Raw genomic sequence first — 27069 nt, 5'->3', positions numbered from 1 at the left:
TCTTATCATGTCTCATGGGCCCATCATGTAGTTAAATACTTAAATTAGTGAATTAGATAAGTTTATGATTACGAGCCTTTTTTAAAAAAACCCAATAAATGGGACTTTATACATCAGCCTTTTAGCCCAGCTGCAAATAACTGAAGCCCAATAACAAACTGGACAACGAGCTAGCGATCCGTTTTGTGATTAATATGAAATACAGGGGGCAAACTCAAATAACCCAACGCACGCAAGTCCCCGAAGAAAGTCGAAATACACCTTCCGTATCCGAAGAGGTGGAGAAAATGTTCGCCGCTACTGCGAGGAATCTTCAAAAGAATTCTTCCCTCGTAGCCATCTCCTCTTTGATTTTCACTCAGAGGTTAGATTATTATTTTCATAAATTTCCTGCTTTCTCGCAGAATATTGAATGTTTGTTGCCATTTAAAAAATAACTTATCTTTCAGGGTTTTGGGAAGCAATGTCTGTACGAAGTTGCTGCCTTGTGCTCGCAGTGCGAGCTTTGGGTGTTCGTACGTGGATTACAAGTTTAGTTTTTCAGTGAAAATGTTTAATCTTGTTGATGGAGCTCGCGGGTATTCGGTGAACAGTATGAGGAGTAAAGTAGAGAAGCGGATGCAGAGGGAATCGGGTAAAACCATGAGGGAGATTCGGAGGGCGAAAAAGTTGAGAAAAAAATTGATGACGGATGAGGAACGACTAATTTACAATCTAAGAAGAGTATGTTGCTGAAATTGCTGTTAGATGTCAATTTGTTGAATGTTGTGGTACTGTTTAATTCCTTGTCGTTATGATCTTAGCTACTCCAAATTGGTTGTCTTGTCTCAATGTTTTGGTCGAAAGTGTGGTTGTTTCCCCATTAAGCTTTGTGTCATATTTTATGGCACAGTGAGCTTCTTGAACTTGTGAGTGAAATGATATGCCTCAGGATTTAATTGGTTTTGTAGTAGTATTTGCATCCTAGTGGACACCACCATTTTTCAGTTGTATTGGTTAGCGCCACCTACATATCATCAGTCAGCCTTCATGGTCTAGTTTCGCACCTCTCTCCCTGAATTTGGATTCCCCTGTTTCCACTTATGGGATTTTAGCTGGTCAAGAAATGCTTGTGCCTTTGGTCTTCGATGACTCGCACCATAAATGAGCTGTGTCATGTTTTTTGCTTCCAAGTTTCATAGAATTTTAGTTGCTGCAATTTTTCCATATTATTCCGTGGTTTGGAAATTCAGATGCCAGTCCTCATTGGATGTTAATGCCATCAGAATTATTTGGTTTGACATGCCTTGCATCAAAATAGATTTTTTTGTGTTTGAATCACAACTCACGAGGTAAAATTAAAATCGCAGTTCTGCCCGATGTTATTGTTATGCATGTTTTATGGCAATTTAAAACCCTTTTTATGTGGTGTCTCTTCATTATGTTATCATATTCTCATGTCCTTAATATTTGCAAATGTGCTTCCTGTTGAACAAGTACAGGCAAAGAAAAAGGTTGCTTTACTCCTTCAGAAGCTGAAAAAGTATGAGTTACCAGAGCTTCCACCTCCACGCCATGACCCTGAGCTATTAACTTCTGAACATTTACAGGCATATAAGAAGATTGGCTTCAGAAATAGAAATTATGTTCCAGTTGGTGTTCGTGGAGTCTTTGGAGGAGTTGTTCAAAATATGCACCTCCATTGGAAATTCCACGAAACAGTGCAAGTTTGTTGCGATAATTTTCCCAAGGAAAAGATCAAGGAGATGGCAACTATGCTAGCAAGATTGAGCGGTGGCATCGTGGTAAACATACACAATGTGAAAACTATTATCATGTTCCGAGGCAGAAATTATCGCCAACCAAAGAATTTAATACCTATCAACACTCTCACCAAAAGGAAGGTGTGAGTCAAATAATGTTTTTTTTAGTTCCTTTCTTTATCTAGTTCCTTTCTTTATCTTCTGCAATACTCTTAAGAATCTTTAAAATATGTGGAGAATTTGATATTTAACCAATTATTCTGGATTTTGTTATGCAGGCGCTATTCAAGGCACGATTTGAACAAGCACTTGAATCGCAGAAGCTTAACATTAAGAAAATTGAACAGGACCTCCGTAGAAAAGGGGTAAATCCCGACGATCCGGTTGCTATGGCCAGCATACAAAGAGTGGCATCCACATTTTTTAATGCAATTGACAAGAGAGAAGGAAGTCCCTACATTTTCCGAGAGGACAAATCAACACAGATTGAAACTGACAATCTTCAGCAGCCACAGGATGCTGGAGACGACAGTGACCAGGAGGAGCTTGACAGATTCATTGCTGAGATAGAAGATGCAGCTGACCAAGAATGGGCTGCAGAGGAAGCGGCAGAGAAAGAAGAACTTGGTCGTTTTAGATATTGGAACAGAGATGATTTTGGTAAATTCAGAAGAGATGACGTGAACGGAGGTGAAGATTCAGAGGATGAAAACAGGGTAAGGACGAGAAATTGGAATCAGACTCGTAGGAGGACCTCGGTAGATAGTGAAAGTGAAGAAGGCAATGATTCCGAGCTTGATCATGAATGGGATTCCAATGATGATGTGAATCGTGGTGGTGATGGCGAGGACTCTGAGGAGGATCTTGATAAACTTCCCTGGAATAAATTGGCAAGACGGAAGGATATTAAGATCGGAGAAGCCAACTCAAAGGGATTCAAGAGAAATGAAATTGGATCCAGAGGCAGGACGAAAGACGCATCTATGTCAGAAGATATGCTAAGTGACCTCGATGATGCTATGTGGGGCTCAGACGAGGAGGAAGAACAAAACCTCACAAATTCTAGAACATCTATTAACAGTTACCAGAGCGGTACTAGTGATGACGAGAACTACGATCAGTTTAAGAGAGAAGATAAAAGAAATTCTAAGAGGGGCTTGAATAGAAGTAGTGCTGCAACGGAAGAAGACCATTCCACGGCCAAATACTTGTCAAGTGATTCAGATATTGGAAAATGGGAATCAGATGCCCCATCAGGAGACGAATCGTACCGTTCTTCGAGCGACAGTGATGGCTGGAAATAAGTTTGCAAGGAAAGAGAAAAAAACAGTGGGAAGGGTGGAAAGATGAGCATTTTCGAAGAGGATGAAATGTCAAACCGAGAATCACTTGGTGATAGACAAAGCTCTATGCATTGTGGCCAAAGAAATTGTTTGAATTACCCGATTGAGCTTTCGGGTCGACGGATGATCCAATTCTTGAGGATGCTGAAAGAGAATTACTGTGAATTCGAGTAAATACGTCAGCAAATTGTTATTCTTGAAGGACAAGGTGTTCCTTTGTCTGTGACAAGTTACAGAATGAAGAGAAATTTTGTTGTCAAATTCTTCCTGGCTGAAGAGTGCAGCCATATGGTAGTTTACCTGTTAGGTACTCACTGCTGCCAGAATATTCGAGATCAAGAGTGAATTAAGCTAGTGGATACTAATTTTTTTTTCCTATAAAACGTTTTTAAATTGTCAACAAATGAATGGACATGAAATGAGTTGCTCATCATTCGTGATAATATAATAATGTAATATTGGTTGAGTTCTTGCAAGGGTTATGTTTTTGTGTGATATGTTCAAATATGAAACTCCACGTGTTTCTATTCTATCTATGATGATCACCGGATTATCTAACTTGAAGAAGATTTTTTTTACCTGTAAGTTACTGAGATGCTAATGAAATAAAACAATTTTTCAAAGGATGGTTGAGCATTTTTTGTTATAATCATTGTAATATTTACTAACGTCCTTTCTCTGCAATTTTGTGTGTATATATGTATATATATTTAATACATAAATTGCTAATTTTTTTTTTTCACGTTAATTTTCAAACTGACATAATCTTATTTAAATATTCAAAATTTTAATATAAAATACTTAGTAGTTAAAAAAATTAAAAAAATGTAAAATATATGATATAATTATAGATAAATCACAAAAAATTAGTTACTCTATTCATTTTAACATTATCGATAATTGATAATTTATAAACGAATCCATTCACTTTAACATTATCGATGATTTATAAATAAAGATATATTTGTAATTTTATTTAGACTTCTCCAGATTAATTAAAAATTAGTTTGTGTAAGGGTGCATAGTTTATTAAACAAAAATTTTTGGTGTTTCAATCTCTTTGAAAATTGAATACTTTTATCTAGCACATACATACTTTTTAAATTCTGCGCTCATCATAACAATTGATTCAACAAAGTAAATAAACTTATAGCCGAGACAGATACATTGTGCTAGTAACTTAATACAAGATTATTATATTTGAAATGAACTTAATATATTTATACTTTTAAGATAATTTCACAGAAATAATGTTTTTTATTAAAAAGTAAAACCCAAAATATTATATTTTTCTTGAATTCTTGGAGACGATATTAAAATATAAAAAATTAAAAACAGTTTTTTTTTTAATTGAGGTGGGGGATTGTGACAATTGGATTTTGAATCGACACATGTTAAATTGGATATTCATTTAAAAATTCAAAAATATAAATAAAGATGAAAGAATTTTTTTAAAAAAAATAAATGAAAGATTTTTTTAGTAGATCGATAGATATGACATACAAAAAATGACTATTTATGCTTTTTTTTATTAAACTATGATGAAGTGTTTTTGTATAATGAATTATTTGATGATAAAAAAAATTAGTATAACCTCAAAATTAGTTACCTAGGCTTACGTATACACACACAAACACTATTATTTAAAGCTAAATATATTGTATTAACAACTTTTGGTACGCTGTGAAGCTTATTTATAATTCCAAAAATATTCTTTAATCTTTCAATTCATATTCTACAAATCTTTGTCCATATTATATATTCATCTTTTATCATTTTAATTTCAAAACTTTATAAATTTAATTTCAAAATAAATTTAGAAAAAAAAATTATTTCTTATTTTTTTTATGAATCACACGCATTAGTATGTTATACTTATCGCAATTGGAATATTTAGACGAATTTTGTTATTTGTTAAATCAATAATTTAATATAGTTTTATTATAATATATATGAGGTCAGAGTATCTAAATCTAAATCTAAAGATATAGATAAAGATAAAACGATAAGATTGAGTCCTAATAATAAACCTTAAAAAGCCCACAAAAAGTAGTTTAGTCATAATTAAGTTGTATTGTATCTGCAAGAGACAGACATACATGGTTTGCAGATCAAAACTCATTCACAATCATTGTCAGAAGGATACAGTTCCTGTTGAAATTGATGCTCGCTTCTTCTCATAATCTTTGCTGAATTTGAATTCATTCTTTTGATTTGCTCAACTCGTGTAAGAATCGAGTCAATGGCAACCGATAAAAAGGACGCGATTGAACACAGAGCATATGCACGGATCGGATTATTAGGGAACCCAAGTGATGTGTACTACGGGCGCACGATTTCATTCAGCCTCGGCAATTTCTGGGCTTCCGTCAAATTGGTGCCTTCAAAAGATTTGATGATCGTTCCTCACCCGACCAACGATCTTGTCCAATTTCACTCTCTCTCGAATTTGGTAGCTCTCTATTTGTCTGCCATTGTTTTTGAAAATATTGATTGATTGATTGATTGATTGATTGGGCATTCTTGTTTTTATTTTATTTAAATATTTACTTGGAGTTCTGATGCAATGCTGTTTAATTTGTACTCTGGCATTTGGTGGTCTGTGGTTGATTGGATTTTGTAGCTGGAAAAGTTCATTTTTACCGATAATGTTTATTTGTTTTAAAAATCATATTTTTTTTTCTAATTGTTGTTATGGATGGTGTTGATGTTGTTTGCATCCATTCAAATCTTAGTGATGGTTGTAGTTAATTGAATATTTGCTGAGAAGCAAGTTTTAGGAAGGGTAGTAGATATGCTTTTTTTTAACATAAATTTTTTTTTGATTCCCGTTTGTTTTTGCTGTGGTTTGGATGAATGTGTTGTTGAAACTGTGTGCTTTGATCCATTTTTAATTTGATCACTTGATGGTTTAATGGTTGAAGATTGCTGCTGAAAGTAGAGATTTATGAGCAATTACTGTTTAATCTACTTTTCATTTTGGTTTTAGATGATGGGGGTCCTTAAACTTGTTTCTGTTTATCTAGTTTGTTACTTGTGATTTACAGTTTCTATTATTTTAATGGGGTTTTCTGTAGGTGAATCGTTTGCAAAGTGATGGTTATTATGGAGGGGTGCGTCTGCTGGTGGCAATTTGTAAAATTTTCCACAATCATTGCAAAGAAAACAACATCAGTTTACATGAAGGGAATTTTACTCTGTCTTATGATACAAACATCCCCCGTCAGGTAGTTATGTTCTTTGGTGTTCGAATCTGTGTTAAGACTTTGTTCCCCACTGTCACAACATAAATTTTCCATGACTCCAAGCATAAATGGAGCTAGTTACTCTGTATTCCTCCTGTAATATCAACTAGTGTAGTGTGCACCACTTTATCAATTCGCAAAATATGATCCAACTTTTCGTTTCATTGTAACAGACTGGACTTTCTGGTTCAAGTGCTATTGTTTGTGCTGCTCTTAGCTGCCTTCTTGACTTTTACAAAGTTAGGCACCTGATTAAAGTTGAGATGCGGCCACATCTTATCCTTAGTGCAGAGAAGGAACTTGGTATTGTAGCCGGTCTCCAAGACAGAGTAGCACAGGTCTATGGGGGCCTTGTGTATATGGTATGTGATGGAATGAGACATCTCTCCATGTTATGTGAAAATGATAGTATTTTCACGAGTCTCTTTATGATTTTTCTCTCAGGATTTTAGCAAGAAGCACATGGAAGAAGTAGGATACGGAATATATGAACCTATGGACATTGGACTTCTTCCACCACTATATCTTATCTACGCTGAGAATCCTAGTGATTCTGGAAAGGTATCTTATTATCATGCACGCATCATTCTCTGTACTCAAATTTTCATGTCTTGTTATAGAAGGCAGGATGTGAATGTTTCTCAATGCATTCCTTGGCCATTGTCTGATTTATTGCTATATATCTTAACAAGAAGGTGGAAACCGGTTCAAATGACAAAAAACTAAAAGGGAGATTAAGTCATTGTGAATTCATATGGTTGGGATTTTATAAATAACATTGATGTTGCTTGGACAATTTTTCTTGGTCATTTCATCATGCTCTGCTGATGGTTTCTTATTAAATAACATATATTGACTAAAGAGCAATATAGGTTCATAGCACAGTTCGTCAGAGGTGGTTAAATGGTGACGAGTTCATTATATCCACGATGGAAGAGGTTGCAAATATTGCTTTGGATGGAAGAACAGTATTAGTTGAAAAACAATACAACAAACTTTTCAATCTCATGAATATTAACTTTGATTTGAGAAGGTACTCATAGATTTTAGCTTGTGTACCATTTCCTTGGATTATGGTGTATATGAGAAATGCTTAATTCAAGGCTTGTTTACTCAGGAAAATGTTTGGTGACGATGCCCTCGGTGCTCTGAACATAGAGATGGTTGAAATCGCTAGACGGAATGGTGCTGCATCAAAGTTTACAGGCAGTGGAGGTGCTGTTGTTGTGTACTGCCCAGAAGGGTCTTCACAAGCACAACTCTTGGAAGATGCATGTAAAAGTGCTGGCTTTATCTTTCAACCGGTGAAAGTTATGCCATCCTTTTTGAATGAAATTGATATTGGAACCATGTCATGAAAGCTTGAAGAATCCGCGATCGCAGCATATCAAGCTATATTTTTTTTTTAAAATTTGTTTTTAATTATATTTTCTTCTAATATTTGTGAATTATTTTTTACTATCCCATTACACAACTATACATGTTCCATGGTTGACGCAACCCAATAGCGTTTAGCTCATCAAGTTTGTTAGAAAAATGTGGCCAAGACTGGATTTTTTTTTAGGAGAAATAGTAATTTTCATTGCACGTTAGGCCACTCCAAAATCAGAATGTACAGGTTTGTTGAAAAGAATGGAATTGCATCTTGGAAATCTATATTGCAGGCATGAAAAATATGAGCAATCTGGTTTTTGTTCCAAGAGCAACGGCAGGTACAAACTCCTGGCGTGTGAGAGCAAACATGTCTAATGTTTTCAGCAAATGGTTCCATGCACGATAGAAAAAGGAGCAGGATTGGTGAGGGTTTGAGCTACGCGGCTTATTCTACTATCCGTTTCACGGCTTGAAATTTCATTACATCTGGTTTGACTCATATTACTATTTTTGAATAGTCTTGTGGAATTTAATTAGCAGTTATACTAAAAGTTTACATAAAAAATACTTATTAGAATATTTAATTGTACACAAACTTAGAACAGAATATTAAACAGTACAAATATTCAAAATTAAAGCATTACAAAGGAAAATTAATCGAGAAAACTAAGGAAATATGAGTTACTTTTCATTTAACATAAATAATTGCAATTAATATAAATTATAGTAATAGTTCTTAATATGTATCGTGTGTTAAAGTTTGTAGAAATGATATTTTTATATTTTTTTTTGTTTATTATTATATGTTTTCTACTAATAAATATATTATCAAATAATCGTACGAGAAGTTATATAATTTGGTAGATAAGACTAAGCGCACAAATGGAACATTTTATTTTAACTTGTGTTGGTACTTGGTACATAATGAACAAAACTTGAACATTCTAAGTTAATGTGGAATCACATAGTATATATGTTGTGGAAAATGTCGAGTCTAGAAACTTTCGTGTCAATCTAACAAGATGTGGAGATTGGAGTAAGATCAAGACTCTTAATATTTTAACGAATGTAAATGTGAAAATATTTTTGAATACTCTTGTATTTGTGTAGAGTTGGATGGAATGTTCTGAAATTAATAAGAATCTGGATAGCGTATGAAACTTGTATATATAAACATAAGAGTTCGTTTGTAACTTGCTAAAGTTAGATCGTTGATAAGTTTATCAAATAACTTTTTTGTTTTTGTGTTTCGAGTAGTTTTTTCGTGAGATGAATCAATCCTACTTTATTTATAATTAAAAATAATAATGTTAACATAAATAGTCATATTTTTTCATTAATAACCAAAAAATAGTAGATCCGCAAGTATAGATCCAGAAAGTTAAGTTTATGGGCCCGTATAGTATGCAGCGATGACGGGACTATTAATTTTCAATGAGAGTCACTACTTTTGTTTTTTTAAAATTGTGGTCCTTGCATTAGTTTTCTAAAAATTTTTATTTGAGTGTGATAAATACATAAAATAAAATTTTGAAAACTCGAGGACAAGATCCTTGAACAAATATAAAAGAAGGTGGGTGTTCGCAATCAATAAATATATATTGGAATGTAAATAAATAAATAAATAAATAAATAAACAATAATATACATATATATACCATATAACAATAAGCTTTTAAAAATTTTCGAGAACCACAAAAATTTACCATTATTAATAAAATCAAATTTAACTTAATAAATTTATTTTTTGAAGTCATTTTACATTTTAAGACCTATGATCACCCTCCTGGCTATCTTTGATTCCTTATACGAGCATAAGACAAACTCGTCCATAGCTACAAGAACCAACAATGGAAACCAACAATATATTATGTGCAAATACAAATATAAACTCTCAATACAACTCTTATTCCTACGGCTATACATATTTATATTATGGTCTTCTTCTGCTACTTGGGCCGCCAACTCTTCCTGCCTTCTCTCTTGTGTTTGGGCCTCCCATATTTGAAAAAGAGGGGTGAACAAAACATATGGTAAATTTTTCCTAGCCATTTTTCAAAGATTGAGTTTGGGTTATTGTTTTGCTACGCCCTTCTCCATGGACAAAAAGATCAAAAGTTTTGTATAAAAAATTGAATAAAGACCAACGATGGCTGTGTTTAAAGTACAAGGCTAAACAAAACCTGCTAAAATGATTAAGAATAATTTTACTTATTCGAAGAAAAAACTAGATTCAGAGATTTAGTCGAAATCTGAGATTTACATTGAAAATAAACTAGATCAAATGTTGACGTTGAAAAAACAAGAAATGACATTCAATTAACAATTTGAACAGGAAATGATACCAAATACAACATTGTTGTTTATATATTATTAGGGTTATATAAATGAAATTGCTTTTAAATGTTGCTATTATCCTTATTTGGAGGATAATTTTCCTTGGTTACTTCATCAATCTTCTTTTTTCAATCACCAAAATGCGTTAGCATGATATTAAATACAAATGTGATGGTAGTTGCTTATGCAGTGACACATATTAACAAAAGAACAGATGGAAGAGGTTGCAAATATTGCATTGGAGATAAGGACAATGTTGGTTGAAACTTGAAAAGGACTACGACAAACTTCACGAAAATGTTTGGTGATGATGCACGAAAATGTTTGGTGATGATGCACTTGATCTGAACATAGAGATGGTTGTAGTGGGCAAACAGAACGGTATTGCATCAAAGTTTACAGGTAGCGGAGGTGGTGTTGATGTGTTGTTGTGTATTGCCCAAAAAGGTATTCACAAGCACAACTCTTGGAGGATGCATACAAGAGTGCTGGCTTTATTTTTCAGCCGATGAAAGTTCTACGATTTTCATGTATCTCGACGACTGAACATCGAGTTTACTTTTCTTCTTTTTAAAATTGTTTCTACCAGCCATAACCTTTTATGTACTATCCAATTCGTGGGAAATGCAAGATCAATTGATTTTTTAGACATATGAGGACATTTGATATATATAGTTATGTTGTGAACTACAAATGCTCCACTGTCACAATAATGTCACCTGTTACCCGAGGCCAACTCTCGAACTTATTTAAACCATATATTCCATGTAATTTCACTCAAATAATATTTTTTTTCTTCTTTTTAACAACCAAAAACGTGCACTGTTGCTCGCGGTAATCACTAAGCAAAAACACAAAAAGACAAAGAATGATAAAGGCATCATTATTTTGTATAATATTTGCCAGCAACTGAAATACAATAAAAATTATTGATAGTGAAATCAAATGTCAAGATAAAGAACCATACAGCATTGAAAAAGCTTACCACCCACCAGCTGGGATGAAAATCATGAAAACTTAACGAAACTACAAACAATATTTATCTTGTTCCATGAGCCTACCAAACAACAACCAGACCTACCAATTCAAAGCCACAGAAAGTTAGCACCTGAGTTTTGCCTTTCTATCATTCCATCCATACGACATTGGAACGGGAACATGTGCAAATCCAACTAAATTATCTGTCATCACCCGAAAATACAAGGCAACGGGCAAAAATAGATCATGATGTAACTTCACACACCCTCAACCTCGTTTTACAAGAGCTCAAATGGAGCCAGACCATTAAAACTCTTCTCACCGTCCGATCTGTTATAACAAAAATGCATGCACAATCAGCCCCAAAAAGTGCGTCCAATCACTTCACATCATATAAAAAAATGGAGCTAAAATGATACTGCACTTCGTTTCTCAAGAACCTAAGTCATATATGCCCACACAAATCTTGATTGTCCATTGATATGCCTGCTGTTTTTTTTCTTGGCAGGTTAACTCTACAAAAAACAGACAACTTGCGCTAGACTACAGTTGAAATACACACAAAATACACCTAGAACAATACCACTATATATCCACAAAGTACCACAGAGGTCTACTGCTCAGTTAATCCTGCAATAAGTTCACATGGTGAAGATTCCCAAATCGGCAGGTCGAAGAATTGTTGCTTCAGCCTTTCCTCTTGCGCACTGCACAATGCCTCAGCTACATCACATAAATGCGAGACACCATAAATTATAGCCTCCTGTGCTTCAACCTATTCGATTCAATAAAAATGTCATCAAAAAAATTCCAAATTTCCCCCTTTTTTAGCTTTCAAGTTCCACAAAGGAATAATCCCAAGCATTTATTTTTACAACGCATGTTCAAAGCAATGAAGTGGCGGGTGCATAAAGTTTTAAAGCGAGAAGCTAGAACCTGAGAGAGGAGATCGTCGACGAGTCTCCGGTGGGTGGAATTTGTCAAGGAACGCTCTTCTGAGGTCGAGGGATCGGTAAAAGTGAGCGTGTTACAAATCCCTTGACGCGCCTGAAGCTGTGTCTGGGAGCTGGCCTCCAATTCCTGCAAGGTGCTCGACAAACGTTCCCACTGAAGAATCTCTTTTGAATACTTCTCCCTCAGTTTAAGAAGAACCTTTCTCTTCCGCTCCCGGAGGTTTTTGGTCGAATCCTCCGGATTTGGCGGCTGATTGGCGGCGGACGAGGTAGCGATGGAGTCCTGGCGCCGTAGTTTCTTTCGCTTGTACACAAACCCATCATCATTAATCAGCTCCCAGTCGTCTGGATTCTCCCAATCTGTTGGATCCATGGATAGGGTTCGAGGGAAGATTTTGAATTCAATTTGAGTGTCAGTGAATAAATACGTAGACAAACATGTTTGTAACCTGTGTTCTAAAAATAAATGATTATCAAAATTATTTTTAAAAGTGACAAAAAAACTATTGTATTAATATACTTTCACAAAACAAATAATTTTTTTATTTATTTATTTTTAAAATTTCAGTTTTACGTTCATTAATAAAAACTAAAATATTCGAACCACGCGTTACTTATTTATGTAATATATTTTTTTAATAAATAAAAATAATAAAAATATAGAATAATTTTGAAAAGTGTTTTTTTTTAATTTTAAAATTGACAAATTTTCTAACTTATCGTATATGGGCTATGTGGATCATTTCAAACTATATTTATAGGCATTACCCCCATCATAAATCTAAGAGTCGTCATTTATCAAGACATGCGAGGTACATTAAAAAATAATGGAGGTCACATTTATTGATAAATATCAATCTTAGATACGTTGTCAAGACAGTGTCTGTATAGATAAAATCTAACTTACCCAACTATGTGTACCTATTTACGAGCCAGTCAAATCTTCACAATCATAACTAATACTTACCTTGGCTCTCTGCAAGTCAATCGTATCTTCTTACATTGATCTACATGATCTTAGCGATCATAGTTTTTGGCAACGTCGCCGTTAATTCATTTTGGCGGTTTTGGATTACGCACGACTTGTCGAATACTTTATCCATTTGAATCTAAAATTATTTCATTTAAATTTAATAATCAAGAAGAATTAACTATATCATTTATAGAGATCAAATGAAGTAAAATAAAATTATAATATAAGATATGATATGAGATGATAAATTTTATAATAATCCATATAAATTAGATTCTATGGAGAGGCACCTTAATGTAAGATCAACCAATGTTTCGAGTTTTGTAATAGAATCGATCCATAAATCCTCGGTTCTCGTCCCAATTAAGGAAACAAGTCAAAATGCGATTTTTATTTTGAAAAAGAATTCGAATTCGAATTCGTACTCGATCACAAGTCGAAGAATGCGATTTTGATTCCCAACGATTCCAAGAAAACCGAAGGCGGATTCAAAATCCACCGGAGCTGGAGCCACCTCCCAATTTAAGGACAATTACCTGAAAAGCTATCACCTTCCCATCCGAAATCAGATCATAATTTCCTTAAAAACAATATCAAAAGTGTTCGATTTCTGAAACGTGTAAAGATTCAAGGATCTAACGTAGTTGAATCATTGTCTTTCTTGCCCGAAGTTAGTTACGGCGGTCAGCACGGGTCTTCGAGGAGTACTGGGCGATGTCCACTCCCGAGATTGCCGGAATCGTGGAGAACTCGGAAGAACTTGACCGCTTAAGGAAAAAGCAAGAGGAGATCCTCATGGAGATCAACAAGATGCACAAGAAACTCCAATCCAGTGAGTGGGTTGTGTAAATATTAGTTTTGTTTCTTAATTCGGAGCCATTCAGGTTGTCCCACTTACTCTTGATTGTTGTAACTATGAAATATCTGTTCACCGTTATATCTGGGAAAATTTCGAAGATTGTGTGCAGTGTTAGCTTGATTGATGGTTTCGTGAATTGAAGAATGGCATTTTGAAATATCTGTTGTGTGCTTCACGTTTGGGATGAGTTAATGTGCTCCTACGGGTATACATCAAATCTAGTGGAGGAAAAATCAAATTGACTTAATAGTTTGCTTTGTAAATTATTTATTGAACATTAGTTAGAATGGCATATGTTGTTTGCTAGATTTCGATTGTTTTAAATAAGCTTGGATTGATCCAGTCGCAAAGCCACGTGTGTCCGGTGTTTTTATTTTCTTTTTAGTAAAAACGTACGCAAGCTCCCTCTATTTGGAAAAATATTTAGACTTCTAATTTGCCTTGATTAATATGAATTCTTGGCTCTGCCATGGATCCTTCATGTATTTTTTCGAGCTAGGGAATCATGAGTGGAGTATGAGCATGCATTGGTTTAAATCTATATGAAACCTTCTCATAGACTAGTGCAGAGGAAATAATATGGTGTTTCTTTATCCATACAGCACCTGAAGTGGTGGAAAAGCCTGGTGACAATTCTCTATCAAGGCTCAAGATGTTATATACACAAGCCAAAGAGTTGTCAGAGAATGAAGTGACGTATGCCTGAATTTTATTCCATTAGGATGTTTGTTCTTTTTTGGACTTTTATTTTCATTTTCCAAATTCTCATCACATTATCGGCATCGCTGCTTAAGCAGTGTTGCCATCTTGTTTGGATTTCGTGATTTACACACCATCGAATCGTTGAATGTAAAAGTTTGATTTGGCGCACACATTTTTCTACATCTCAGCTATGTTTTTCATTTGTAAACAGCATTTCCACCCAATTGTTAGGACAACTGGATGCTCTAATACCTTCTGGGACTTCAGGACAACATCGCAGAAAGATAGGTTTGTACATGGTTTTAGAAGACATTCAATAAAAGGACTACTTCTGGCTGTATGGTGATGACAAATTTGATGGCTAGTGACCAAGCTGTCAAGTGATCTTAGTTTTTAGAATTTTGATCAGTTGGTTGTCTTCGTATTAGATATGTTTAATTTAGTGATCCTCAAAATATTGCGACTATTTTTCATGTTATTCCTATGAATATTTCACCGAGTTTAAAATTTGCTTCCTTCCTTGTTTTGTATAAACATGTGCATGAAAAGAAGAGAGTTTAAGAGGTTTTGTCCTTTTCCGAATGAGTGTTACCTATTGAAAGAAATAAGATGTTATGCAGATGCATATTCATTATGTAGTCCAGTTTATGTAGGTTTTAAATTGGTACAGTGCTAAAATTGCAATTGAGCTTTTTTCACGTGATATTTACTTTTAAATACCCACTCATGTTTCATTTTATTCATTTTTTGTATCTACTTTATCTTCGGATTGGCAATATAACTTGGGAGTTTCATCAACAGGAGACGGTACTGAGCCGAAAAAGAAGAGGATGAAGGCCGATTCAGATGTCTCTAGACTTTCTCCTTCAATGCGAAATCACCTAGAGAACCTTGCAAATTTGAAGGGTGAACAGGTTTGCATTAAGCCTGAAGTCTTCACCCACTTACCGCTGATTATCCTGTATTCCTGTTGATTTTCTCTTTTAAAGAAATAAAGAATCCAACTTTGTTATTCTCGTTTGAGATACCTACCGGCTACCGTTGTGATAATTTAATAGTGGATCATAATTAGAAATCTCCAAACAATTCAGGTGGCAGCAAGGGTCCCTCAAGAGGATGCAGGAAAGGATGAATGGTTTGTGGTTAAAGTTATCCATTTTGACAAGGAAACAAGAGAGTGAGTGTTGTTTTTATTTAGAAGGCGAAAGTGCATTTTTGCTAATTTCGTAACATTTATGGAAAGCTTCATACAAAAGATATGACCTTAAAATTTAGATTTGCTTTTATTTTTATTTTTATTTTTAGAAAAAATCTGATGTAAACTGGTCGTAATCAACGTCTATGTGTAACGATTGTGTGAACACAGAATCGAAGTGTTGGATGAAGAACCAGGTGATGATGAGGAGAGCGGTGGGCAAAGGTTGGCTCTTTCTTCTAATTTTACCTCTGTATTGCCTATTTGCCTTTGTTACTAATGTTTTTTCGGTTCTGTTGGCGCTGCTTCAGTGTCAGTTCACCGAGATACTTTATCATTCCATTAAATATTTTTTATAAGAAACTCGTATTAATATTTAATAAACAAGGATAATTACTAGGGCGGACCAGAGGCAAAGATGACAGAAACGACCCAAAAAATAAACTCAATCTAACACCTCATGATAATACTTCAATCCCTATACATATCAGACACCGAAAAAAAATTAAATTCCTCAATGGACTGAAGCCAGCAGGGAGCCTGAAACTTAATCTTGTCCCAGCACCCTTCCACCGATGCTTCTTGGTCTTCAAAAACCCTCTTATTTCTTTCTAACCAAACAAAGCAGCAAATGCACTGAACCACCATATACCAAAAAAATTCTGCCCTTCCTTCGCAAATCTCGACCTAAATCCAGTTCAAAAAGATCCCAATTAGATTGAGGAACAACCCAAACTAGATCAAACACCTCCAAGGCTTTGCTCCACAGAGACCCAAACTATATTTCGTTAAATACGAGACCTTTTTGCCAGAAAAAAGATGTCTTGTTTCTGTTTCTGATTTTGTTTTTATTTTCTTCTTTATCTTTTTTTATTTCTTTGATTCATAAAAGTTTGGAGAACCTTGCAACTCAATTGACAGATTTTGACATGACAATGATATTCAAAATGCACTTTCCGTCCGCGATCCAGTACATAAAAGCCACAAAATGAAGTATCATTGTGATCGGTGATAGTCTTAGTCTCATGGATTTAGTCGTGGATTCTTTCATTAATCTTGTTAGCTGTAGTGTTGCGATAAAGGATTTTACTCTAGGTTTTGTAAGGTTCTTTGGTTTCTATGGGCAATTAATCCAATTTATTTATGTTTGCGCTCATCCAAATGTAATGCTCGCCTGTTGTTGGTTCTTATTGATCGTCTATTGGTTTCTTTTTCTTGATGGTGTCAGAAAATACAAGCTGCCAATGTCGCATATCATGCCATTTCCAAAGCGAACTGATCTCTCTAGTGCCCACGATTTTCCTCCTGGGAAACATGTTTTGGCAGTATATCCAGAAACCACAACTCTATATAAAGCAACTGTTGTCCAAGCACGGAAGGTATATATTTGCTTTCTATGCTGTTTCCAATGGTGAAATGATTCAAGCTGACTTGCAATTATGTTTTTTTTTTTTTGCATGCAATGTTATGTTCGATTTGCAATTATGTAGAGGAAGACCGATGAGTAAGTATCTTTTCTTCAGTTTGCTACTTTTCTCATCATCTTCGTCTGTTATTCCTCATGAATCAACTGTAGATTATGTTATCTTGTTGTAATTTATATGCTTGTGTTGACAGTTGACATAGATGTTCGATTTATCAGGTGATTTTTGAAGTTCTAAATTTTTTTTGTGGTTGTACCTTGACAGCTATGTTTTGGAATTTGATGACGATGAAGAGGAGGATGGATCTTTGCCTCAACGATTAGTACCCTTCCACCGGGTTGTCCCTCTTCCAGAAGGATATCGTCAATAACCATGCTATTTATATGTTGTAAAAAATTCTGATGCATGTTCTTGTAGCATTTAAGCTTTGTAACCATTAGATTAAGATTAAGCGTAGTTTGTATCCACGCCCTTTGAAGCAGCTTTTTCCTTTCTTGCAACAACTCGATTTAGACATTTAATATTAGTTGCGATATTTATTGATCAAAACAGCAGTGTACAGGTGTAAAAATTATTAATTCAGAGGTGAATCTGAAAAGGACAGTTAAATTGTCTTTACAAGCGTGTTTTTCATAGGTAGATTCTGCTGTTCCTGCATATTAAATCCTATGATGTTTCAACGGCCTCACAGTTGCTTATGGCAAGCTCTCATGATTGCCATTGGCGGATCTGACAAGGATCCATCTACTATACGATTTGCAATCCAATGGTTTGCAGCTTCGGAATAGTGCACACCATCCCAGCTGATTACTACAGAAGGATCTGCGCAAGAATCAGCAAACACTTCACTACCATTTACATTACCTTTGTTTCCACACCTGATATCGTACCCGATTCCATGATATCCGCAGCATATTTGAAAAGGGCCCCCAAATCCTGCGAAAAGAAAGATGCACTTTCCTTAAAGAAAGGTAAAGCTCACATTTTTTTCCACAAAATTGGTTGGATATGATATGATCATACCTTGATTCTTTGCGGTTGCGATTAATTCATACTTTGCAGTGTACATATCAACGTATACTATCGAAGCTTCATAAAGCTCTGTTCTTAGTTTGAGAACCTCGTATTTGAGATCATTGTTAAATTGCATAGCTATTTCATTTTGGTTCTTGACACAGCCATGCTCATCAAGGTACCCCGGCATCGGATCTTGGACTTTAACTGTGGCTATAGGCAAACAGCCAATCGGACCCGTGTTGTGTATCCAAAATGTCCTTGCCCCTTTTGCGTACAGATTCTACGGGGATGTAGAAACAAAGAAAATAAGCATGAAAAACATAGCCATTTAAATTGGAATCGACTGGCATAATTTTTTATCCTGATCACTTAAGTTTCAGGACCATAGACTAAAAATACAGTAGCAGCAGTTATTAGTGCAGCTTACTCTTATTTGTGTTGAGTAATTGCTGATTATCATGGGTATGGCAGCTTTCTGTTGTTCTAAACTCAACTTTCTTATGCCTGCAGCAATATCATTTTGCCCTATATCAAGCGTGAACAGCGCCTTGACAAAGCCCTTAGGTTTTGGTAGCCTCTTTTTAACGAGCTTTTTCTTCACTGAAATTCAAAGTATAAATGAAGATCAGGTACAGAAACAAAAAGGCACATTAACGACGGTTTTTTCTTGAAGACCTAGCAGAGTTTCATGTGAACCTTCATTGACGTAATAAGCTGTTCTGTCTTTGAATTGAGTGTACTGCTCAAATTGGATTTCAAGAGAGAAAGGGCTGACACCATTTTCAAACCAAGATTCATTAGGCCGCATGATGGTTGCACCTCCTGTTGCAAAGTTTGCACCGTGCCTGTAACTGGATCCTATTGAATCCAGGTAAGGACTCAAATATGGTATTCCCAGATGCTCAGCTTCATGTACATTATCAAGGTAGATATTAGACTTTGAGAGAAAAGAGGGGAGGTCTGTGAAAAGATGTAACATCTGAGTTGCAGTGATTTCTTACCGATGAAGTCTATGATAAGGCGTCCATCGGAGGCTCTTCCAACTGGCTTCTTAAAGAATGTCTCACCTGAAGGTGGTGCTGGTGGATGAAATGCTGATGCTATTCCTCCGGTATCAGAATTCGAGTCACCGAAATTGTATACAGCAGGGTAATCACAGGGTGACAATTGTAGCTCATCAGCTTCCGTTTGTAAGAGCAATGAAATCGAGACACAGAGAATTAAGATTCTTAAAAAATCCATTATTGCCAACTTTGTAGTCATATTACACTGATAGAAAATTTTGAGTACTGGGTGCTGGCATCAGTTATATAGGCATCTTGGTGCATTCTTAACCATTGGATCACGTGGGACCTACGAGGTACAAGCTTAATCCTACCGTGTTGTGTTTTGTTTGAGCATGCAATTCTTCAGGAAAGAAGAAAAGTTGGGATATATTTAACACAAAAAGTAATCTTCTCTGCTGACTAATTTTCATTTAAGGAGGCGTAGAAAGAGACATGCAAGGTTAAAATTTTCAACCGAGCCCATCCCTACTTTATTTCTAAAAAGGAAAAAATAATCAATTCGTGCTCCTTAAAATTATATTCCAATGCATCAGATTACTCGTCAACAAAATATCAAAATTTTGTTGACGAGAAATCGAGAAGTGTGCTTCTTAGAAACTCTCCTAAACACTATCTAAAATAATGCAGTTAACCTTTTATACAGAAGTTCCTCTTTTCCAATCATAAACGTGAAAGATTTTTGCCTTTTTTCAGTTCAGAACATGTTCTAAAGATTTATAAAAATCAGGCCAAGACATCACTTTCCAGATTCTTGTAAAAATACCAACAAACCAGTTATAATGTTCTTGCACTCGTTGATGATGATGTTGTGGCGTCAAGTTCTTTCAAGTTTAAGATTCACCATTGCAGTAAAAAAGAGTATTACACCAAGAAAATACTAGTACAGGGTACAGACAGAAACAGCGGATTCTTGGAAAACACTTTCATGGATAGTTGAAACCACTCCTATGACTATCACTACTCATATAACCATCTAGCAACAATGGCTTGCATTCAACCCTTAAGACATGCTTTCGCAATGGGCATCGGAGGGTCGGAATACGAGCCATTCAGTATACGATTAGCAATCCAGTGATTTGCAGCCTCAGAGAAGTGAACTCCATCCCAACTAATGTATGTTTCCGCAGTCCCACAAGAACCTCCAAACATTTCTGTATCGTTGATCATCCCTCTTTGCCCGCACCACACGTCCGTATTACTTTCGTGTACCCCGCAGCAAATCTTCATCGGATCCCTGAATCCTGTTCAAGAAAACAGCATAAGATTGGCCAAAATATCAATCATCATGGTCATCTGATCATTTGCTGAGTTTCAGGTACTGACCGTATATTTTCGCGTTGCTGATTAAGTCATATTTGGCCGAGTAGATGTCAATGTAGTTCAAGGCAGCTTGTGGAAGCTCTGCCCTCAAATTGGTCACTCTATCTTTAAGCTGCCGATTGAACTCGACAACCATGATATTTAGCCCGTTCATGCATCCAACCTTGTCCAATAAACCAGGTTTTTGATTCCTGATGTAGATAGTAGCTACCGGCAAACATCCAATAGGTCCTGTATTGTGAATCCAAAAGGCTCTTGCTCCTTGTAGATATAAGCGCTAGAAACATATAGCCATACTTTAGTAACTCAGAATTGATAGAAAATATGATCAGTTTGAGCATAAACTCACTGTTAATGCTGCTGCAAATTGGTTCACCATTTTCGGGATCACGGCTTGAAGTTGATATCCGGTTAGCTTTCTGGCAGCAGCAGAGAGATCATTCTGACCGATATCGAATGTGTAGAGAGCCTCTGAGAATTCATCTGGTCTAGGAAGTGCCGTTTTGTCCAATGGATCTGTAGCTGAAATATCATGAATCTCATGTCATTTTTAATGATAAAAAGGAGAAAGAAAAAAACAAAGTTGGCAGCGGGAAGGTGTATGATCACCTTGCTGATATAGATCGTAGGTTCGCGATTTGAACTGATCAAATTGTATAGTTTGCACATCAAGTGAGAAGGGACTTATGCCACTCTCGAATATGGCTTCGTTCTGTGTAACAATGGTTGATCCTCCGGCTGCAAAATTTTGACCATGTCGAAAATCTGCACCTAGTGAATCAAGATATGAACTCACATATGGCAGCCCCAAGCTCTCAGCTGCACAAGACGTACATTTAATCAGCACATTATATCAAGCCAACATTTCAAAAAATATATATATATATATATATTTTTTCTAACATCCCTTTTGATGAAAATAAAGATACCAATGAAATCAATGATAAGACGTCCATCGGAGTATCTTCCGGCAGGTCTTCTAAAGAAAGTCTCTCCATATGGAGAAGGTATTGGCCCAAATGCAGCTGATATCCCTCCGGTGTCTGAGTTTGTGTCACCGAAGTTGTAAATGGCCGGAAAATTGCATTGTGCCGATGTACTTATCCATCTTCCTCTACCACTAAGTGCAAGTGAAGCTAGTACGAGGATTACAATTTTTAATATTTTGAAGTCCAGTTCATGCATTGTTTTTCAAGAAAATAATGAGTCTGCCTTCTAACTGTCTTGTTAATTGAAGTTGCATGGATCAATTAATATATATACTTTGAAGGGCCAATCATGGGACGAATTTTAAGGATCAAGCTTTTTAGACTGTCTCTATAAAAATTGGATTTTTGTCTCCAAAAAAATTATCGTTTTATTTATTTAATTAAATAAATCCTGAGTTGTACATGGAGAGCAGGATGCGTTCTGTGTTCATGCCAAGAATGTGCTCGAGTTGTTCATAAAGTTGGCTTTTGCTTCCTGATTTTAAGCATTAGGACTGGTTCCTATGCATTGTTCTTTAGTGTTGCAGTTTGTTATATTGTAACGGATGTCAGCTTTAACTTTCTTCACCAAAAAAAGACTACAATATAATCTTCTTTTTAACAGTAGTATCTTATGTCGTATTCACATTTGAGTACTTGTTTTATCATCGAATTTGTTGATTACCTCAATCTGTCCATTTGTATGGATTTCTGGTTCCAATTTGACTTTGGGGAAAACATAGTTCAAAGAAATGAAGATCTTGAAATATGACGTTTTGCATGTATCAGAATTATATTGTTTTTAGTGTTTGAAGATTATGTCACTTTCAGGAATCGATGTGATGCAAAAACCAGCTTTAATCACTTGAAAATCGTTTCAGTCCAGAAATTATGATAGAGACACGGCTCCATGTTCCATAAAGTGACTTGAATATTGTTAGCCTTTTTCGAGATAAAAATGGGGTAAAGCGCACATATACTGGCAAAAAAATTGGACGGAAAATACAAAATCTTAATCGCTTCTGAATTTAGAATTGTGAGCATGGATTTCTCGATAAAAAAATTTCAAATTGCTCATATTTTGTTAAACTAATGTGACTTTAAATGGATTCAAATACAACCGGGAGATTCGCTCTGGATTCTGGCCCAAAACTTAAATTAACTTAAATTTGCCCGATCATTCAGAGCCCATCTAAGAATTCTTAAACGTCTAACGTGCACGTGTGGAAATTAGGTATTGTTTACATGCGAAGTAGAGGTAGTACTTGAAACAAGATGAGAATAAAGGATTAGTGTATGCTAGCAAAAAAGATCAAGTCCCTTCGGTTAGGAGAAAGGATGAGACCATCCAGGATCCAAACCAAATTCTATAGAGCCTACACATTTCGACGACATCCAAATTTGCACGTTCATATACACTAAGAACTAACCTGAGCATCTAATCAAGAAATCAGTGATGAAAGGTACAGAACTCCCCAGATTTATGACACATGATTATCATCCCACAATCTCTTTCTCGCAATCAACACTCTTTCATCACTTGTGGAGAGAGCATCGGCAGTTGGTTCGACCTCTGATGACCATCCATCCCACTTTAAGGAAGTCAAGAATTTACGTACATAGTTGATGACAGAAGGCGAGTCTCGAATCACCACAAATCCTTCCGGCCTTAGTATTCGGTCCATTTCAATCAGCAGATCCTGTGAGCTACAACCTCGCGCCTCAATCTGTGAGAAGACTGACCAGGCATGTAGCAAGTCATAGGTGCGTGGATAAGTTGAGAATGATTCACACCTGCAAATGATGTATTGTTACAGGTAGCCACCATTGAAAGAGAGGCATACAAACTGTATCAAGGGCCAACTATCATGACTTTGAATTGCACAAAACAATTAAACTATTTTATCAAGTTTTAGGAAAGATCTCACTCAGGGAGATTTTTGGAGAGTTTTGTTCCTAAATGTAGATATTGATAAATTGAACTGACCCTTCAAATCTAGGTATCACTGGCCAAGTAATTAATGGGCAAACCATTGCCAGTTTGCAGAAGAATGCCAGAAGGGGATTTGATGAAGCTACAAAAGTTATATGAAACAAAAGCCTACCAATCATGAACTGTTCCAATCAAGCCACGATCGTATATGATCTTTAATTTGGATGATTCATTGACCGGAGCAACATTCATTACCCAAACATCCTTGTCATTTATGGCAGCAGCGAAACCACCAAGGTTTGAATTCATGTCCATGATATTTCTGAGTGAATTACCCGATATGACAGATTTCATCTTCTTCCAATACTCGGCCACCCGATAATGCCATACATTCTGCATCACATAAACATTAGATAAGTTGACAGTCGACACATTCATCAGAAGTACAGGAGTTTAGTACAGTGTCATTAAACAACATTACGATGGAAGAGCATTGCATTGTTATAAAAGACTTGCCATGTCATTCTGAAAGTCCTCGATACTGATACCAATTTCTTCTAGACGCGGTGGAGGTGCTGTAAGCCTTCGTGGCCAGGCTACTAATCCACTCCCCTTCTCCCGGTGCATCTCTATTATCACAAAAAGGTGGGTATTTAAATGATTAAATGAAAAAAAAAAAAAAAAAATTTACCCTCATGATACCAGTTCAAAAGATTATTGCAATTCATCGAATGCAAAAGGAAAGAAAATGTTCCACCAAAAATTGATGACAAGAAATATTACATGCAATCAAATCAATCAATTTTCTTTCTGGGTAAGAGAACACCATGATCCATCAACTTAAATTCCATGTTAAAAATTGTTGATGGAAAAAACTGGCAAACTATATGCACAAAAAGCAGAGTAAGAAATTTTTGCCATATAGAATTAAAAACTTGTGCCCATTTAGTTTGAATGCTATCTACAGTTAAAGTATGACAAGGAAAATCAAGAATTCCGTCATTCTGCTGTCTATAATCGGAAGGTTTACTGATTGACGATTAACATTACAGGAAGCACATACTTGCTGAATATGGAGTGATGCATCCCTTCATAAGCACATTCCACGTTGCGTCTGGATCATCATCAGAACTACACATAAGTGGTATAGTCCCAGGAGTTCTTTTCCTGTAGCAACTATTAGTTAAAGGCTTGGCCCATATCACCGTCTGGTCTTTCCTTGAAACAACTCTCCAGCACATTCTTCGCAGAAGGTCATGCATCAAGCTCCAAATTCTTTGATTTTCCACATCATGTGCATACGCTTCGGGTGAAGAGTAGACAAAATAGCCTCCTGGTCTGAGCAACCTGTCCAACTCCAGCAAAAGAATACCATCTCTTTGAAGCCAATCAATCCGACAGCGGGAACAATGAGCCAATTCAAATGATCGGCTGGGATATGGCAATCTTCTGGTGCCCAAAACACCTAAAGTGGCTGGGATCCCCCTCTCCAGTGCAAACTGAATTTGATTTTCATGGACATCATTAGGAGCAAGCGACATGGCAATGATGTTATGGCGAAAGAGATATGCTCCAAAACTTGCAACCCCGCAGCCCACATCAAGAACATTTCGAATATGGCCACCATTATTAAGTTTGTCATCGGGAAATTTCAGTATCTATAGAAGAAACAACACGAAGAGTTAAAAACCAAAACAAACTAAATATAAAACCACAAGATGAAAACTATAGCTGATCGAGCCTATAAAACGCACCCCAGCAATAGCCGCAATGTAAATGTCAGCACCATAGTGGAAATGGGTGCCACCACCTGGAAACTTAATCTTTTCACCATCCACGACCATCCAATTCTGATCTGACTTCTCCTGTGCTAGATGTGTATGGGGTATATTCGCCTTCCAGACTTGATCCCGACTCATCGGCCATCTAATTGAGATCTGGACTTCTAACAGCAAATTCCATTGGATTCAAAACTAACAAAGTGAAAATGCGGTAACTACAGCAACAGAATCACATGCACTTTTGAGGAACAGAAAATGGAACAAAGCAACACAAAATTTATACTCAAATCAAAATGAATCCAATACAAAAGGATAATTACTTGAGCTCTTATCCGTAAATATGCAAAGCAATCACAGAATAAGAGCTTATAACACTATTTAAAAAATACAGAGCAGATGACGCAACAAACCTTGTAGCCAGCGGGAGGAGGGATAAGGCAATTGTAACGACGCTCGGGCTGTGGACAATGCCTTTCATAGTGCTCCATTAAACTCAAGTTGAGCTTCAATTTCATTTGAGACATCATATTCCTATCCAGACAAGGTATCAACTCCGAATATCTCAAATCACAAACCTACACAAACACGTAAAGAAAAAACACAAACAAGAACATAAGTTATAAACAGTAACTGTCAGCTGAAATTCATCAGCTCATGCGGAACCATTCACGCGGATGGTTACTCACCGGGATGCTTTTGGGAACGTCAGGATCGAGTTCTCCGACCTCGAGCACGTCACCGAAATCCCTTTTCGGATCAAATCTTCCGTCAACAACGTCATCAAACGAATCGTCGGCACGAGGCAGAGCGGAGGAAAACAGCGCGCCATAATACAGACAAACCAATCCCAGTAACACTAAAGAACCGATCAACACGAACTTCAACAGCCCCTGCGATTGAACAGCGTCCCTTTTTGGATTCATTTCGTTCACCAGAAGCAAGCAAATGGAACCCGATTCTCCCGGAGATTATCGTAAATCTAGGAGTGGAACCATTTCTGATTAACGATATGTTGTTTGGGGATGGAAACGACGGCGTAAAACGCCGCCGTATTCGAGCTTCGGGTGGGGAAAACGCGGGCTTGCTCTGCGACCCTCTGCCGTTCTGCGTGTTTTCTCCACTTGTGGAGGGTGAACATGATAGCATGTGCACCGGCTTTTGGGCCTAGTGATGACGTGGGATAATTCTACTGGTTGGATTTGTTTAGGCAGCCGAATAGTCCGGATGTTGACTGGATAATTAATTCTATTTAAATAAGTTTTTCTTTTTTTGGTCCTTTTTTTTTTAATGGAAAAATTGTAATTTATTCGATCAATAAATTATCTTTAGTTACAATATCAACAAACCAAAAAAGGAAATTCACTTTTTTTTTTGAAGGTAAACTAGGGGTGGAATAGGTCGGGACCCGTCTCGTAACCCTTCTATCCAAATCTCGTTCCTAAAAAAATTTGGAAAATTTTTTTTATCTCCCGTTCTCGTACCCGACACATGTCGGGACCCGAATATTCGGAATCCCGAATATTCGGAATCCCGAACATTCAAGATCCCGTCGGGTAGGGAGAGAAAATCCCGATTTTTTTTCAAATTCAAGATTTTGTTATACAAACAAAAAAAATGTGATTATTTTATAAAAAAATTCTATTTAGAAACTTATATTTCTAAATAAAAAATAAATATTCAACTTAAAACATATAATATTAAAATATTTCGGATATATTCCGGATAATGCTTCAAGATTTTGGTAAAATAAGGAAGTGCATCGGGTAATTATTAATAAAATATTCGAATACAATTATTAAATAAATTTAGTTAAATATATAGTCAAATTGATCTCTTGTTATACATATTTGTTCTAATT

General features: G+C 36.0%; 7 protein-coding genes across 9 annotated transcripts; 3 read left to right on the top strand and 4 right to left on the bottom strand.

Annotated features, from left to right (window-relative positions):
- The first annotated feature begins 238 nt into the window (after window positions 1-238).
- Window positions 239-3641, top strand: LOC140864367 (CRM-domain containing factor CFM9, mitochondrial). 2 transcript variants are annotated; one of them, XM_073268512.1, is made up of 4 exons: window positions 239-364; window positions 450-723; window positions 1482-1883; window positions 2021-3641. In XM_073268512.1, exons 1-4 carry the CDS (start codon window positions 288-290, stop codon window positions 3044-3046), a joined length of 1779 nt encoding a protein of 592 aa, XP_073124613.1. In that variant the 5' UTR covers window positions 239-287; the 3' UTR covers window positions 3047-3641. The 2 variants fall into 2 exon arrangements, with proteins under 2 accessions (XP_073124613.1, XP_073124614.1); XM_073268513.1 differs by lacking the exon at window positions 239-364 and having other exon boundaries at window positions 628-770.
- A 1484-nt stretch (window positions 3642-5125) lies between these two features.
- LOC140865350 (glucuronokinase 1-like) lies at window positions 5126-7733 on the top strand. The gene is made up of 6 exons (XM_073269958.1): window positions 5126-5537; window positions 6163-6312; window positions 6504-6692; window positions 6775-6891; window positions 7203-7363; window positions 7448-7733. The coding sequence occupies exons 1-6, from the start codon at window positions 5328-5330 to the stop codon at window positions 7686-7688; spliced, it is 1068 nt and encodes a 355-aa protein (XP_073126059.1). The 5' UTR covers window positions 5126-5327; the 3' UTR covers window positions 7689-7733.
- Window positions 7734-10950: 3217 nt separating this feature from the next.
- Window positions 10951-12389, bottom strand: LOC140866916 (uncharacterized). 2 transcript variants are annotated; one of them, XM_073271982.1, is made up of 3 exons: window positions 11956-12389; window positions 11603-11794; window positions 10951-11349 (listed from the first exon to the last, which is right to left on the bottom strand). In XM_073271982.1, the coding sequence occupies exons 1-2, from the start codon at window positions 12343-12345 to the stop codon at window positions 11633-11635; spliced, it is 552 nt and encodes a 183-aa protein (XP_073128083.1). In that variant the 5' UTR covers window positions 12346-12389; the 3' UTR covers window positions 10951-11349; window positions 11603-11632. The 2 variants fall into 2 exon arrangements, with proteins under 2 accessions (XP_073128083.1, XP_073128082.1); XM_073271981.1 differs by having other exon boundaries at window positions 10951-11794.
- Window positions 12390-13248: 859 nt separating this feature from the next.
- LOC140862456 (SAGA-associated factor 29 homolog A-like) lies at window positions 13249-17728 on the top strand. Its single transcript, XM_073265479.1, has 9 exons — window positions 13249-13777; window positions 14407-14500; window positions 14718-14794; window positions 15308-15420; window positions 15598-15683; window positions 15873-15926; window positions 16930-17080; window positions 17192-17205; window positions 17390-17728. The coding sequence occupies exons 1-9, from the start codon at window positions 13660-13662 to the stop codon at window positions 17493-17495; spliced, it is 813 nt and encodes a 270-aa protein (XP_073121580.1). The 5' UTR covers window positions 13249-13659; the 3' UTR covers window positions 17496-17728.
- A 77-nt stretch (window positions 17729-17805) lies between these two features.
- Window positions 17806-19400, bottom strand: LOC140862455 (GDSL esterase/lipase At5g14450-like). The gene is made up of 5 exons (XM_073265478.1): window positions 19144-19400; window positions 18839-19048; window positions 18570-18742; window positions 18149-18422; window positions 17806-18061 (listed from the first exon to the last, which is right to left on the bottom strand). Exons 1-5 carry the CDS (start codon window positions 19382-19384, stop codon window positions 17811-17813), a joined length of 1149 nt encoding a protein of 382 aa, XP_073121579.1. The 5' UTR covers window positions 19385-19400; the 3' UTR covers window positions 17806-17810.
- A 675-nt stretch (window positions 19401-20075) lies between these two features.
- LOC140862454 (GDSL esterase/lipase At5g14450-like) lies at window positions 20076-21769 on the bottom strand. The gene is made up of 5 exons (XM_073265477.1): window positions 21459-21769; window positions 21139-21348; window positions 20879-21051; window positions 20533-20806; window positions 20076-20450 (listed from the first exon to the last, which is right to left on the bottom strand). The coding sequence occupies exons 1-5, from the start codon at window positions 21712-21714 to the stop codon at window positions 20203-20205; spliced, it is 1161 nt and encodes a 386-aa protein (XP_073121578.1). The 5' UTR covers window positions 21715-21769; the 3' UTR covers window positions 20076-20202.
- A 1006-nt stretch (window positions 21770-22775) lies between these two features.
- LOC140860159 (probable methyltransferase PMT9) lies at window positions 22776-26347 on the bottom strand. Its single transcript, XM_073263000.1, has 7 exons — window positions 25898-26347; window positions 25622-25786; window positions 25185-25367; window positions 24494-25088; window positions 23947-24059; window positions 23603-23823; window positions 22776-23291 (listed from the first exon to the last, which is right to left on the bottom strand). Exons 1-7 carry the CDS (start codon window positions 26132-26134, stop codon window positions 22979-22981), a joined length of 1827 nt encoding a protein of 608 aa, XP_073119101.1. The 5' UTR covers window positions 26135-26347; the 3' UTR covers window positions 22776-22978.
- Between the last annotated feature and the right edge of the window lie 722 nt (window positions 26348-27069).

This window comes from Henckelia pumila, chromosome 4 (assembly GCF_033568475.1).
Source record: "Henckelia pumila isolate YLH828 chromosome 4, ASM3356847v2, whole genome shotgun sequence".
Lineage (NCBI taxonomy): Eukaryota > Viridiplantae > Streptophyta > Magnoliopsida > Lamiales > Gesneriaceae > Henckelia > Henckelia pumila.
The sequence above is the reverse complement of the archived record's forward strand: the minus strand, read 5'-3'. Positions and strand labels throughout refer to the sequence as shown.